A 13468-nucleotide genomic window follows, 5' to 3' on the forward strand; every position below is an offset into this window, starting at 1 on the left:
TCCCTGTTCCCCACCGGGACTAGCGCTGGTGAGCTAACCCGCACACTCGTCGGCCCTGGTCATGGCTAGCTCTACGCTGGGGTGTGACTAGCTCCTGCCTGCAGCATCTTTGGGAACGGGACCTTTGTCCTCTTTGACGTGTAGGTGCTCGCAGCTCCGTGACTGCCCTTCCCTGGGGACTTGTCACACGTCCTAAGTCCAGAGTGGGGCAAGTCCGTCTGGGGATCAGCCTCCAGTGTAGCAGGGGCCCGCAGGGAGCCCGTAAGGACTCAGCCTGCTCTCAGGACAGCCATGGAACCCAGGCTCTGCCTGCAGGTGTGGATGAGAACCTAGGCCAGGGGTCCTCAAACTGCGGCCCGCCAAGGACCTTTACCCGGCCCGCAGGGTGTTTTTGCCCCATTTGTTTTTTTTACTTCAAAATAAGATATGTGCAGTGTGCCTAAGAGTTTGTTCATAGTTTTTTTTTCAAACTATAGTCCGACCCTCCAATGGGTCTGAGGGACAGTGAACTGGCCCCCTATTTTAAAAGTTTGAGGACCCCTGCTCTAGGCAAGTCAGAGGGCCGGGGGCTCGACTGCAGCTCTGCTCCTTGCAGGCTAACTGTTCTCCGAGAATAACAGCAGTGGCAGTGTGGGACTTTGTTCCTCCATTTAAGCGTCGCCCTACTTGAGCGGTGAGGATTCCCAAGTGTCGAGAGGTTAACACCTGGCTGCAGGGGCTCAGACTGGTTAGGCAGTGGAGTCTAGGTTTGCACACCATCTGTGCCTTCACAGCCCCGGGTCCTGGATGACCAGAAGAGGACAGTGAGTCCCAGGGCCAGGGGAAGGGGTGAGGATCATCATAGTGCAGCCCTGCCTCCTGACCTGGCCCAGAACACACTGGGGTCCAGGGTCCATTCCCTTCACAAAGGCCCCCGTCCCCTCCCTGCTGTCATCACTTGACCACCCCATGCTAGCAGATGGGGCTCCTCCACATCGAGGCCTGGAGCCCGGTGGGCCCGGCTTCTAGCTGTAGAATTGATTGGCTGTGGGCCACCTCATTCCTAGTGCCACCCACTCAACACCCCTCACCTCAGATCAAGGAGCCCTGGTGGCTCAGCAGCTAAGCACTCGGCTGTCCACCGAGAGGTCAGCAGAGCAAACCCACCAACTGCATCACAAGGAAAAGATGTGGCAGTCTCCGTTCTGACATGGAAACCCTACATGGAGCAGAATGAGACACGGCCCCGTCTTGCGCCTTCCTCACACCTGTGTTTCAGCTCCTCGTTGCGGTCCGTCTCCCCAAGGGTCTTGTCCTTTGTCGCCGACCCTGTACTTTACCTACCATGATGCTTTCTCCAGGGCTGCACCCTCTAGATGACACATCTAGATAGTCTGGGAGGCAAAGCCTTGCCCTCCTCACTCTTAAGAAACCTGACCATGCTTCTTCCAAGATTCAATTGTTCTTCTGGCAACCCATCGTCCTTCCCATTTCCTTGAGCGCCACCGTCATCCCAAGACACCGGCGCCTTTCAGTCTTCTTTCTTCCGTTCACATAGGATACCAGGCAGTGGACAGCACCATGGCCTGGCTCAGGTGTGCCTCAGCCCTCACAGGGACATCTGTGGTCTCTAACCCTTCAGAGAGTCTTGTGTGGCAGGTTTGACCAACACTGTAATATGTTCGAGTCCTTTGACCTCCATGAACTTTGACTGTAGATACAAGACAAGTAATGTTCTTGATAACCTCAGTGTTTTCTCCAGTGGTCATAATGTTGTCTCTTGGCCCATGTGTTATGCTGGATTGACTAGAGAAACAAATTCATTGACACTCATATATGTGTAAGAAAGAGAGAGCTTTATATCAAGACGTAATTATGCATCAATAAAGCATCCCAGCCTAGTCCAGATCAAGTCCATAAGTTCGATATTAGCCCATAATGTCCAATAGTAGCCCACGAATTACTCTTCTTACTCAGGCAGCACATGCAATGATGCCAAATGCAGGAAGATCACAGGCCGGTAGGTGGAAGTCCTGTGGGTCCAGTGGCAGTGAACCCATCTCAACACTGGCGCGGGTCTCCACATGTCTCCTCCAGCTCTCTGAGTGTCTCCTCAACAGGAAACAAACTAAAGCAGAGAGAGAGTGTGTCCTGCCTCCAGAGAGAGGCTGTGACTTTACTGCCAGACCAGACTCCACCTCTTCATTCTATTTATCAAGTTGATTTGAAAATTGTGTAACTATCACAGCCCAGTTGTCAGGGTTTTGGCTTTGTTTACACTGAGTTGCAATCCATACTGAAAGCTGTAGTCTTTGATCTTCATCAGCAAGCGCTTCAAGTCCTCCTCACTTTCAGCAAGCAAGGCTGTGTCATCTGCGTACAGGTTGTTAATGAGCCTTCTTCCAATCCTGTTGCCCAACTTGTCTCCACACGGCTCAGCTTCCCAGACTATTTGCTCAGCACGTGGACTGAATAAGTATGCGGAACGCACGTAACCCTGACGCACGCTGCTCTTACACCACGTCGTGTCCCCTGGTTCTGTTGAACCGCCGGCCAGTGTCCACACGTGCACAAGTAAGTGTTACGGGGTTCTCATCCTGTGCAGTGCGACCTGCACTCTGTGGTCCACATCACCACACGCCTTTGCACAGTTAAGGAAACATCTTTCTGGTGTTCTCTGCGCTCGGCCAGGGTTCTTCAGGCATCAGCAATGACGTCCCTCATCCCACATCCTCTTCCGAATCTGGCTTGGGTTTGTGACAACTTCCTGCCTGTGAACTGTACAACCGTGTCTTAATTATCTTCAGCAAAATTTTACTTGTATGTAATGTTCAAGATCGATCGTTCCTGCATTCTGTTCGATTTCTTCCAGTTGGTTGACCAGGTAGCTGTCTTTCCAACTTCCTGGCATAGCATGCATCCAGTGCTGCATGGGGTTTTGAGACATTTAAGTTAGTTTTTCATCAATTCCTGGAGCCGCCGCCTTTTGTTAATACCTTCATTGTAGCTTGCACTTCTTTCAAGATCCTCAGTTTTGATCACAGACTGCCCCTTGAAATAGCTTCTTTCTGTCCCGTCTTCCCAGTGACCTTGCTGTCTACGACGTTCTCACTGTTCCCCCACACACCTCTGGCCTGTGGTCATGAGCGGTCCCTGCATCCCATCCATTCCTGATGGGTTCAGCTGGGGTACAACCCACCTTTTACTCTGCCTCTGCGGACCTGTTTCCGTTTTCCTCCGCTGCAACCTGAACTTGCGTGTGAGTGACTGACACTCTGCTCCGCGGTCACCGCCTGGCCTGTCGGGCTGATGACGTGCAGCTTCCCCAGCATCGTTCCACAGCTGTGTCGCCATCTACGTGGTTGGAAAAATGAGAACGGTGTCTGCGACCCGCGAGGCCCTAGCCTTGCAGATTCCTCTCCCGCAGCTCCATTTCTATCACCAAGGCCCCATTTCCCAGTGTCGGATCCTTCTTCCTCTGTGTCCAGCTTGCACATTCCAGTCTCCAGTCCTGAGCCGTGCACGCCGATTGCACGGTGCAGACCAAACAAGTTGGTCGAGCTGCTCAGCTTGTTCACCTCGGCCTGGGTGGTGGTGCAGCACCATGCATGATACTCGGGTGGCGGAGCGTCTCGTGGGCACATGGACACCATCCCATCACTGACAGCGCTGTGCTTCATGATGGGCCTTGGAAGGGGCTTTCTCATGATGAATGTGACACCGTTCCTCTGGCGTTTGTCTTTCTGGCAGCGTGCACCATGTGACGGTCTGATTAAAAAGGGCCAGTGCCGGTCCATTTCAGCTCACTAGTGCCTGGGATATCGATCGATCCTTATGCGCTCCACGTCATCTCTGACAACTCCCAGCTTTCCGCGATTCGTGTTCTGTACACTCCACATTCTCGTTACTCGTGGGCTCATTGTAAGTCATGCCCATCAGCAGACGAAGGTCCCAGACACTCTACCCCATCCGCCTCATGAAGGTGGACGTACGTAACGGTGAGGAGCAGGGCAAAGATGAGACTGCCTTCTCCCGGAAAGAGTTCCGAGCCTGGGACACCCACGGGGCAGTTCCGCCCTGTCCTATCGGCTCACAGTGACCCCATGGCAGGGAGTGAGGCTCTTCTCTGGTTGTCTTGAGTGCCTTCCAGCCTCCGAGGCTCACGTTCTGGCCTTAGATCAGACTGTGTTCCACCGCTGTCCCTGAGGCCCTGCAAGGTCAGCAGTTCAAAACACCAGCTGCTCCTCGGGAGAAAGATGGGGCTTTCTACTCCCATAAGGAGTCACGGTCTGAGAAACCCACAGGGCAGTCCTGCCCTGTCCTAGAGGGTCACTGTGAGCCCGCATCATCTTGACGACAGTGAGTCTGGTTTTGTGGAAACCGTCTGTCACCCGAGGATAGACTCCTCTTTTTGTCCCCCCTTATTTTCCCGTGTAATTTTTGTTGAAGAAACCGGACTTTTTTTGGGCTTGGGTCCAGCCCCGTGTTACTGTTTAACTTGTTCCTGACTTGCTCTCATTGTCTGTAGATGCTTAATGGGATCTATAACTGAAACTCATTGCCTTCAAGGCGCTGCCGACTCACAGCGACCCGAGAGCACAGGGTGGAACTGGCCCTGGGAGCTTGTGAGACTGTCGCTCTAACAGAGTAAAAAGGCCCGGGTTTTTCATGAGGAGCACCCAGTGCTTTTGGACCACTGACCTTGTGATTGGCAGCTATAAGTGTAACCACTGAGTCACAGGGCTCCTCATATCGACCGTGGCCTAATAAGATTGAGGTTTGAGGGTCGAGGGAAGGGAACTTTATGGCTATTTCTGTGTATTTCCCCCAGGATGTAGATAATGCCTAGTTGCCACGTGATTTTTCTGTGAATCGATGCTCACTGCCTACTGCCATTACCTCATGAGGGCTCTGATATTCTCTTCCATATATTTATATATTTGCTGAAAATCCTTCTACAGAGAGAAAACTTATCCCAATTGTCTGGTTACCATAAGGTGAAGTTCAAATAAGAGCGCCATGCCCAGCGTCTGATTTGTCAGTTTTCACAGTAGCATATTGGTTCTCTAGTACCCTCCAAAGTGTGTTTTTGCTTTTTAGTGTCACTGATTTAGTATCATGGGTTTAAACATGCTGTGCTTGTTGGGAGAAGCCCTGCCTGGTAGTGTAGTAGTTAACGTGTGAGGCTGCTAACCTCAAGGCCAGCAGTTCGAAACCACCAGCCACTTCCCAGGACTACCCCGTCCTATAGGATAGATATGGAGCAGCACTGGCTTGGTGGCAGTGAGTTTGGTTTGATGCTTGTTGCGTCCCAGCCCATTGGCATCGCCATCCTTCTTGGTACCCAGATAGGGGCTCCTGAGTCCGTGTGGAGTCGATCTCTCTGACATCCGAGGCCACAGGTGTTCCAGGCGCATCCTGTGCCTTTCTTGACTTAGAGAAGGATCAGTCATTTCTCAAAAACAATGTCGTGCTTTTTGTTTGGTTGGTTGTTTTAGGCAGGGGTCCTGGCACTGTTTACACAGGGGCCCAGTTCCCTGTCCCTCAGACCCTTTGGAGGGCCGGACTGTAGTTTTAAAAAATACTATGAACAAATTCCTAGGCACACTGCATATATTCTTATTTTGAAGTAAAAAAACAAATGGAGCAAAAACACCCAGCGGGCCAGATAAAGGTCCTTGGCCGGGCCGCATGTGGCCCTCGGGCTGTAGTTTGAGGATGCCTCTTTTAGTGGAAACTGATATTAGAGACTACCACCTAGCCACAAGGGAGGCCCATTGCTACTGGGATGTATCATTTAAATATTCTTGGGAATGGCCATAGACAACACCCCCCCCCCATCCCCTTTCACTGCCCGCTGCTAACACTTCAGAAACGCTCCATTTTCCTCCCCGGGCAAGTGTTTCCTTTCCCTTTTTAATGTTTGGTTGTGCTTTGGGTGAAGGTGCACGGAGAGGATCTGTCAACCATTTGTCTGCATTCTGTTTGCTCTCAGTGACGGTCGTCCCCACAGTGTAACATCTCTGATCCCGCTTCCTCCCTGGGCTTCCTGCTCCCATTTCTCCTTAATTCCCAGACCTTCTGAGCTTGGTCCTCTGTGGGGGGCATTCTGTCCTCTTATTGCAAGTGGCTGGTTACTTGTAAGGCCTGGGGACCCCCCCCCCCTAGGGTCCTGGCTCTTGTTTGGCTGAACATCGATCAATGGGGGTGAGTTCATTTTCACACCTGAGCAGTGACGCGGGCCCATGGTCTCCGAGGCTTCCCAGTCTCTAGTAGACGGGGCGGGTAGGCCTGGTCTCGCTGCTGATATGGGTTCTGTTCTGTATTTGCTCCTGTAATGCAGGCACCCTCTCATTCTTCTGGTTCCAGGGTCTCAGAGACTGAGGTCTCAGAGACTGCTTGACCCACAAGGCCACGAAACGAGTGGTCTCCAGGCATCTTCGATTTGTACCACTCCTCTTCCGTCGGCATGGGAAAAGACCAAACCATGCCCTGTGCCGGGGGCCCCGTTTCTAAGACAGCGAGGTCTTTGCTTTGGGGAGGCTAAGAGAAGGTGGTGTGGGAGTAACAGTCAGCCTAGTGCCATGAACCCCCAGGTTGCCTGGCTGACGTTCCTCCCTGTGAAGACACCACATACCTTCCATCCATGTAATCACAGCCTGGTGGAGAAAAAGAAAATTTACCTCTGAGATTTATCCCCAATCCATACTTTAAAATACAAATGAGTTTTCTTTTAAAAATTTGTTTTCGACTCTAGGCAGTACCACAGCACTTCCAGGTCAACACCGTAAGGTTCCCCGGAGTTCCAGGGTCTGGCGTCGTTAGGAGGCCCGTGGAATTGAGGGGAGGAAGTGAGGGTTGACCAGGAGACTGGCAGTTGATCCTTGTCCCTGGGGCAGGCCTCCCAGGGCCTTGGTCAGCCACATGGGCCAGAGCTGGGAGAAGGACCTGGGGTCTGAGCAGGCGGGGCACGCAGCAGCGGCATGGTCTGGTCTGGGGACATTGAGGAGGCGAAGACAGGCAGTCTGGAGCAAGGGAAGCCCAGACCCCGGAGGAAGAGAATGCAAAGGGGACCAGGCGAGGCGTTCAGAATAGTGGGTGCTAGGGCACCCTGGTCATGGTGGGGGATTGCCCAGGCCAGACCAGCTCACCGCAGAGGCACCGCCACCCCTACCTGTGCTGGTCCGGAACCAGGAGGTGCTAGGTTCCCCCTGCTCTTCCCCCGACCCCTCTCCATCCTGAGACAGGAGGTATCCAATTTCATCCTAAAGGCAATTCAACCTTTTTACAGAAAGTCTAGAAAATAAGAGGAAAACACCCCTCTACCATTCCCACCAGCCCTTCTGCAGGGAAAAGATGCAGCGTCTGCTCCCACGAAGCGTTCCAGCCTGGGGACCCTGTCTAGGGTCACTGAGTCAAATTGACTCACTGGCTGCATGCTGCCCGCCCAACTCCTCGCAGCCCTCCTCTCTACCAGGGCAGCCCTCCTCTCTACCAGGGCAGCCCTCCTCTCTACCTCTGACAGGGCAGCCCTCCTCTCTACCTCTGACAGGGCAGCCCTCCTCTCTACCTCTGACAGGGCAACCCTCCTCTCTACCTCTGACAGGGCAGCCCTCCTCTCTACCAATGACAGGGCAGCCCTCCTCTCTACCAGGGCAGCCCTCCTCTCTACCTCTGACAGGGCAGCCCTCCTCTCTACCAGGGCAGCCCTCCTCTCTACCAGAGCAGCCCTCCTCTCTACCAGGGCAGCCCTCCTCTCTACCTCTGACAGGGCAACCCTCCTCTCTACCTCTGACAGGGCAGCCCTCCTCTCTACCAATGACAGGGCAGCCCTCCTCTCTACCTCTGACAGGGCAGCCCTCCTCTCTACTTCTGACAGGCAGCCCTCCTCTCTACCTCTGACAGGGCAGCCCTCCTCTCTACCTCTGACAGGGCAGCCCTCCTCTCTACCTCTGACAGGGCAGCCCTCCTCTCTACCTCTGACAGGGCAGCCCTCCTCTCTACCAGGGCAGCCCTCCTCTCTACCTCTGACAGGGCAGAGCGAGCAGTTCCCCAGATTGTCCGTCTGGATGGCAGTCGAGAGCCAGCCCCACAGAGCAGCTGGTGGTTTCAGACTGCTGCCCTTGCAGCTAGCTGCCTCGTGTGTAGCCCACTGCACTGTCAGTGCTCCATGGCTGGGGGCAGAGGGCATGTGTCCAGGTACCAGTTCCTCTGACACCTGGCCCTTGTCCCACTGTCCTGCAGTATCGTCCTCATTCCTGCAGCCCTGCTCCCTGCCTGGTGCCAGAAGCTCCTGTCTGAGGCCACTGCTGTGGTTCTTTGGAAAGACAGCTTGAGGGTTTTTCTCGATAGACCCTCAGAGAACCCTGCCCTGGGTGGCTGCCCTGGAGAGGGAGCCGGTTTTGTTGGCTGACATCTCCTGGGTGAGCTAGACAGGACTTGTGGTTGAAGGGGCTTTCTGGTCCTGGGCTGCATGCAGCTTGCCCCGGGATTGGCTGGCATGCATCTCGCAGGGCTTGGTGAACAGGGCACATGCAAATGAGGAAAGTTGCAGCCTGTGATGCAGATGAGTGTGGCCTACTAAGAGGGGATTGGTCAGCTCATGGTCTCTCCCCACCCCCAGGGGGAGGGGCGGTACCTGGAAAGTGACCAGGTGTGTCTACAGCAGCAAACCTGGCAGCAACAGGAAGAAGCAGAGAGCGCATGAGTGGGGTGGGGGGCAGGACTCTCCCACCAGAACTGTCACTCTGAGCCAGGGCTCTCATGCTGGAAGGCAGCGACTGCCTGAAGGGGCCCAGGGGCAGGACCAGCAGCGACAGGGAACAGAGCCAAGAGGAGCCTGCCCCGGGGTCAAGGGACTAGAGAGAGCTGCCCTGCACTGTATAAGGGGGATTTTTTTTTCCTCCTTGCTTCCTGATCCCAATCCCAAGTGGCACCCTGTTCCTTAACACGGTCCCTTATGTGGGTGAGCGGTGTGTGCTCATTGCAAGGCCTTCCCACGCCCAGCAGCGACAAGCGGAGTGTCCTGGGTGAGGCAGCCGCTGTCGCCCTGGTAGAGAGGAGGGTGAGCAGAGGCCTGTCTGAGTCTGCCTCACAGGAGCCAGCTCGTGGGTGGAGCCCCCTCGTCCTCCTCCGCAGGCTAGGCAGGCTCTGGTGACGTCACTGCCCTCCTGCCAGGCGCCACCCCGTGCTGCCCCATCACCCCTCGCCACTGCCGGAGAGCCTCCTCCACCCTTTTAGGTTGCCGCCTGTCTGTCCTTTCTGCTGCCATAAGTACAATGAATGTCTTTTTGTGCAGATTGGCTTTTTTTTCTTTTTTTGCACATTGAAAGAATTTTCCTTAAAAGAAAAAGAATTCCAGAAATAGGACCATTGGTTTAAAAAACAAACAACCCCCCCACATACACACCAAAACAAAACAAAACTCCCTGCTATTGATCGAGGCAGTGCCAAGACTCATAGGGACCCAGAGGGCAGGGTAGAACTGCCCTGTGAGTTTCTAGACTAGCTCGGCACGGAAGTAGAAAGTCCAGTCTTTCTCCCACAGAGCGGCTGGTGGCTTCAAACTGCTGACCTTGCTGATTGAAGCCCAACTCGCAAGCACCGTACCACCAGGGCTCCTTGACTGGGTTAAAGGATGACCCAGCTCTGGGCGATCGCCGCCTCACACCTCCGAGAGCCGAACCCACTGCCCCGAGTGCATGCTGGCTCCTAGGGACCCCGCAGGACGGGGTGGAGTGGCCCCTGCAGGTTTCCAAGGCTTCGGTCAGCACATCTCTTTCCAGCAGAGCAGCGGGGTTGTGGGGTTCAAACCGCCCACCTTTGAACAAGTGCGCTGCCGGGGCTCCTATTTAAGGGCACTGACTCGGATATATTTTTCCCGTTCTTTTTCTCTTACCCAGCTTCACCTGAGGGTGGGCCCCGCTGTTTCCATCAGTCACACCTGCCCTTGGCGGGCCTCCCCGGCAGGGCTGGCACCATGGGCTGGGGAGGAACGATGGCGGGGACCAGGCCACGTGCAGGCCGCCCTCCCCATGCCACCACCTCCCTGTTGCTCGCAGGCTGATCGACGGGGTGAACATCACGGCGGAGGACGAGCACATGTGGCTGATCCCCTTCTCCCCGGGGCTGGACCACCTGCTCACGGTGCACTTCGACCGGGCCCAGAGCATCACGGGCCTGCGCTTCTGGAACTACAACAAGTCCCCTGAGGACACCTACCGAGGGGTGAGCAGGGACACACAGGCCGCTCCACCCTCTGCCGAATGCCACCCTGGGGCCCTTCCGGACAGAGCTGCAGGTGACGGCCCGGGAGAGCAGCCTGCTGCCCCAGGCCACTTCTGCCAGCAGCAGAGGCAGACGGAGCACCCAGGGTCTCCCGGGTGGGTGTGGGCGGGGGACAGAGGGGGAGGCCACAGAGCCGTGTTTCTCCTAGGGCCGCTAGGGCGGGTGTTGCAGGCTCAGCCCCCACCTGGAAGGCAGGCTATGCCCCTGTGAGGGCTTCTGAGAGCCCGGCCCTGTGCTGAAGCCTTCGAAGGTATTTGTAGGACCCTCTGCCCAGAATGTGCGGGGCAAATATAATTGACCCTGGGTTCCAGGCTCAGAAAGGTCCTAGGGTCACCATACAGCTCTGCCTGACCCGGAACCTCCCATGGCTGCAGGGTGGGAAAGGGTAGGGTGCCTGCAGCTTGGCCATGGAAAACCAGGGAGATGCGCGTCCAGAGCTCACCATTCCCATGGGCTCCTGCTCTTGAGCGGCTAGAAGGAGAGCTGTTCTCTGGAGAGAAGAGATGCCAGGAGCCCATGTAGGAGGGCAGCTCCGCTGGGGCCTGGCCCTTGCCAGCTCTGTGACTTTGCCGGGATGTCCTCCATCCACAAACCCAGGGGGGTGCTTCCAGTGGCCTCGCCAGGTCACGGGGCCGGGGCCTGGCCCCCAGTCCTGAGTGCACGGTGGGCGCTCTGCACCTGCCCTGCCACAGAGCCCTGCCCACAAGCTCTCTGCCCACAGTGCCAAGCGGAGCCGGCCACCTTCCCAGCATAGCTTGTCTGACACACGGGTCACAAACCCACCAGAGCCACCCCAGCCAGTCAGCGTCAAGTCAGCTACATTGACAGATGTGTGCTCTTCTGCTTTAAGACGTGCCTGTGAGCCTCAGATTCCCTTGAGCAAAGCTGTCTTTTGGGTTGAGCTTCAGCGGCCTGAGTGTGTGGCCCAGGGTCCCTGCTTCACAGGTCTGGTGCCCACAAACCTCATGCCAGGGCTAGGTGGGCAGGGGGAATGAGGCAGACAGGAGCTGGCAAGGGACCTGAAAGGGTGTCCTTGAGGGACATAGAGCAGACATGCTAGGCACCTGCCCCAGGTCATCTTGGGCCCCTGGTTGTGGTTAGTGTCCAGGGCCCTGGGCTCGGGTGGAGGGTAGGGAGGGGTGTCGCACCCTTCTTTCTTCCACTTGGTCCTCAGGCAGATGGCTTCGCTGCTCTGAATCCTGCTTCCCTAACTACTCAGGGGGCATCCACCCCCTGGGGAATGGATAAGGGCAGGGTGCTTCCACAGGGCTCTGGAGGGAGAGGCAGTACTGCCTGGGCTTCTGCATTTCCTCCGTGGGGCTTCACTCCCAGCCCCCGAGGGTACTCTCCCTGACAGTCCCCCCAACCCCACCAAGTCCACCAAAAGAGAACCCCCGTGGTTGCCACGACCAGGTCCTGATACCTCAGGCCCCTCATCTGCTGAGGTCACAGGGCCTCGGCCCAGTCCCATCTGTCCCCAAGCGTGCGGCCCGGAGGGCATGTGCTGTGGCTTCGTGGCAGGGCGCTCCTCCCTCGCGTGCCCCTGCTGGCTGCCTGGCACCTGGCAGGAGGAGGAATAGCCCCGGAGAATGGAGCCCAGCCAGGTGGCCCTGGCCCGTTCCTCAGGCGCAGCAGCCCCTGCAGGGAGCACCCCTGCATGCCCGGCACTGGCTCTGCCTCCTCATGCCCGGTGTTCCCGTGTTTGCAGGCCAAAATCATCCACGTGTCCCTGGACGGCCTGTGCGTGTCCCCCCCGGAGGGCTTCCTCATCCGGAAGGGCCCGGGCAACTGCCACTTTGATTTCGCTCAAGAACTCCTCTTCGTGGACCACCTGCTGCCCCGACCGCTGCCCCCGCCGGCCAGGAGGTGAGTGGGCGGCCGTGTGTGTGTGTGTGTGTGTGTGTGTGTGTGTGCGCGCGCGCGCAGTCCCCCACCTGATGGGGTTTGAAGTGCTGATCAAAGGCGCCGCCTTCTAACTGGACCGTTTTTTAAAGCTCGGCCAAGCTGCTCCGGAAGGCTATGCGATGCAATGCGCCTGCTCTGTCCGAGGCTGCCCGGGCTTCTCGCTGGCTGGCTGCCTCCGGCTCGAAACGTTCCACCGAGCTTCCCACTGGGAAGAAAGGCCAAGCCGCCTCGCTTCCACAAACGCCCGCCGGCTGACCAGGGAAGGGCCTGCCATCACTGGCTCCTGTGTTCTTGGTTTAAAAGGCGTCAAAGAGAAAGAGAGAGGCTGAGGTTTCATGGGTTCCCTGGGATTTCCACGGCCCGGCCTCAGCGGCAGCCGGTTCATAACAATTTGTAAATGCCACATTAAGGTGACTCACTGAAGCCCCTGATGGCCCCGTAGCCAGAGGCCACTCTCAAAAGAAAATGAGCTTGCCCGCTGGAGCATCGGTTCCGCCCGGCCGCTGGACATAGTCACCAAATCATAACCTTGCCCCTGACGCAGAAGGCAGCCCTGCTGGAGGGAGGGGGCCTGCCCGAGAAGCCCCATTAGAGCCCCCTCCCGAGTGCCTGCCAATTCAGGGTGCTTTAGGTGAATACCTTCGGGAACCTCCTGACAGCCTTAGTGGGAGGGGCTGCCCAGCCCATGTCACAGACCTGGAGATGGTGTCCCCTGCTGGTGAAGCCACCTGCTCAGAACACGAAGCCAAGGCTTCAAGTCCCTCTGCTCCCACAACCTTGCCCTTCCCTGTGTCCCTCTGGCCACCCTCGGGGCCAAGCTGGTTCTTCCCCAAGGCCTTGCCCCGGCTGCTCCAGCAGGCCTCTCCTGACAAGCCCCAGTCACTACCCAGCACCCAGCCCAGGCCTCGAAAAACTGCCGAGAGCAGCCAAGTCTGTGCAGAGGCCGGTGATTGAGAGAAGGCCCTGCGTCCAAGCAACCTCTAGCTGAATGCCTGGGCTTCCTCCTACCAGCTGGGTGACCTTGGGCAGGTGCCTTCCCCCTCTGCCACCCTCCTCCCCATCTGTCACTGGAGCGCTGGCAGGGGCCACTTCCCAGGGTGGTGTGGAGACATGGGGCCCTGTGGGCACAACTAAAGGCAATGGTGCCCGGCTGGCAGAGGGAGCCTTGCCTGGGCGGCACTGGCTCCCACAGTCCCTCCAGAGCAGGGGGCTCAGCTGCCCTGTAGCCCCCCGGGTCACTAAGGCACCACATCCTGCCAGGCCTGGGTGACAACCAGGCCGGGGTTCTGAGCCGTGA

The 13468-nt window shown here is 56.8% G+C and overlaps 1 protein-coding gene across 3 annotated transcripts in view; it reads left to right on the forward strand.

Annotated features, from left to right (window-relative positions):
- The window catches only part of KATNIP (katanin interacting protein), a 211076-nt gene that overhangs the window by 188617 nt on the left and 8991 nt on the right, over nucleotides 1–13468 (forward strand). For all 3 annotated transcript variants that reach the window (XM_075564655.1, XM_075564654.1, XM_075564653.1), the window contains 2 exons: nucleotides 10041–10206; nucleotides 11975–12132. In XM_075564655.1, the coding sequence (XP_075420770.1) occupies nucleotides 10041–10206; nucleotides 11975–12132 (324 nt within the window). The remainder of the gene's footprint in view (nucleotides 1–10040; nucleotides 10207–11974; nucleotides 12133–13468) is intronic.

Source organism: Tenrec ecaudatus, chromosome 12, assembly GCF_050624435.1.
Source record: "Tenrec ecaudatus isolate mTenEca1 chromosome 12, mTenEca1.hap1, whole genome shotgun sequence".
Taxonomy (NCBI): domain Eukaryota; kingdom Metazoa; phylum Chordata; class Mammalia; order Afrosoricida; family Tenrecidae; genus Tenrec; species Tenrec ecaudatus.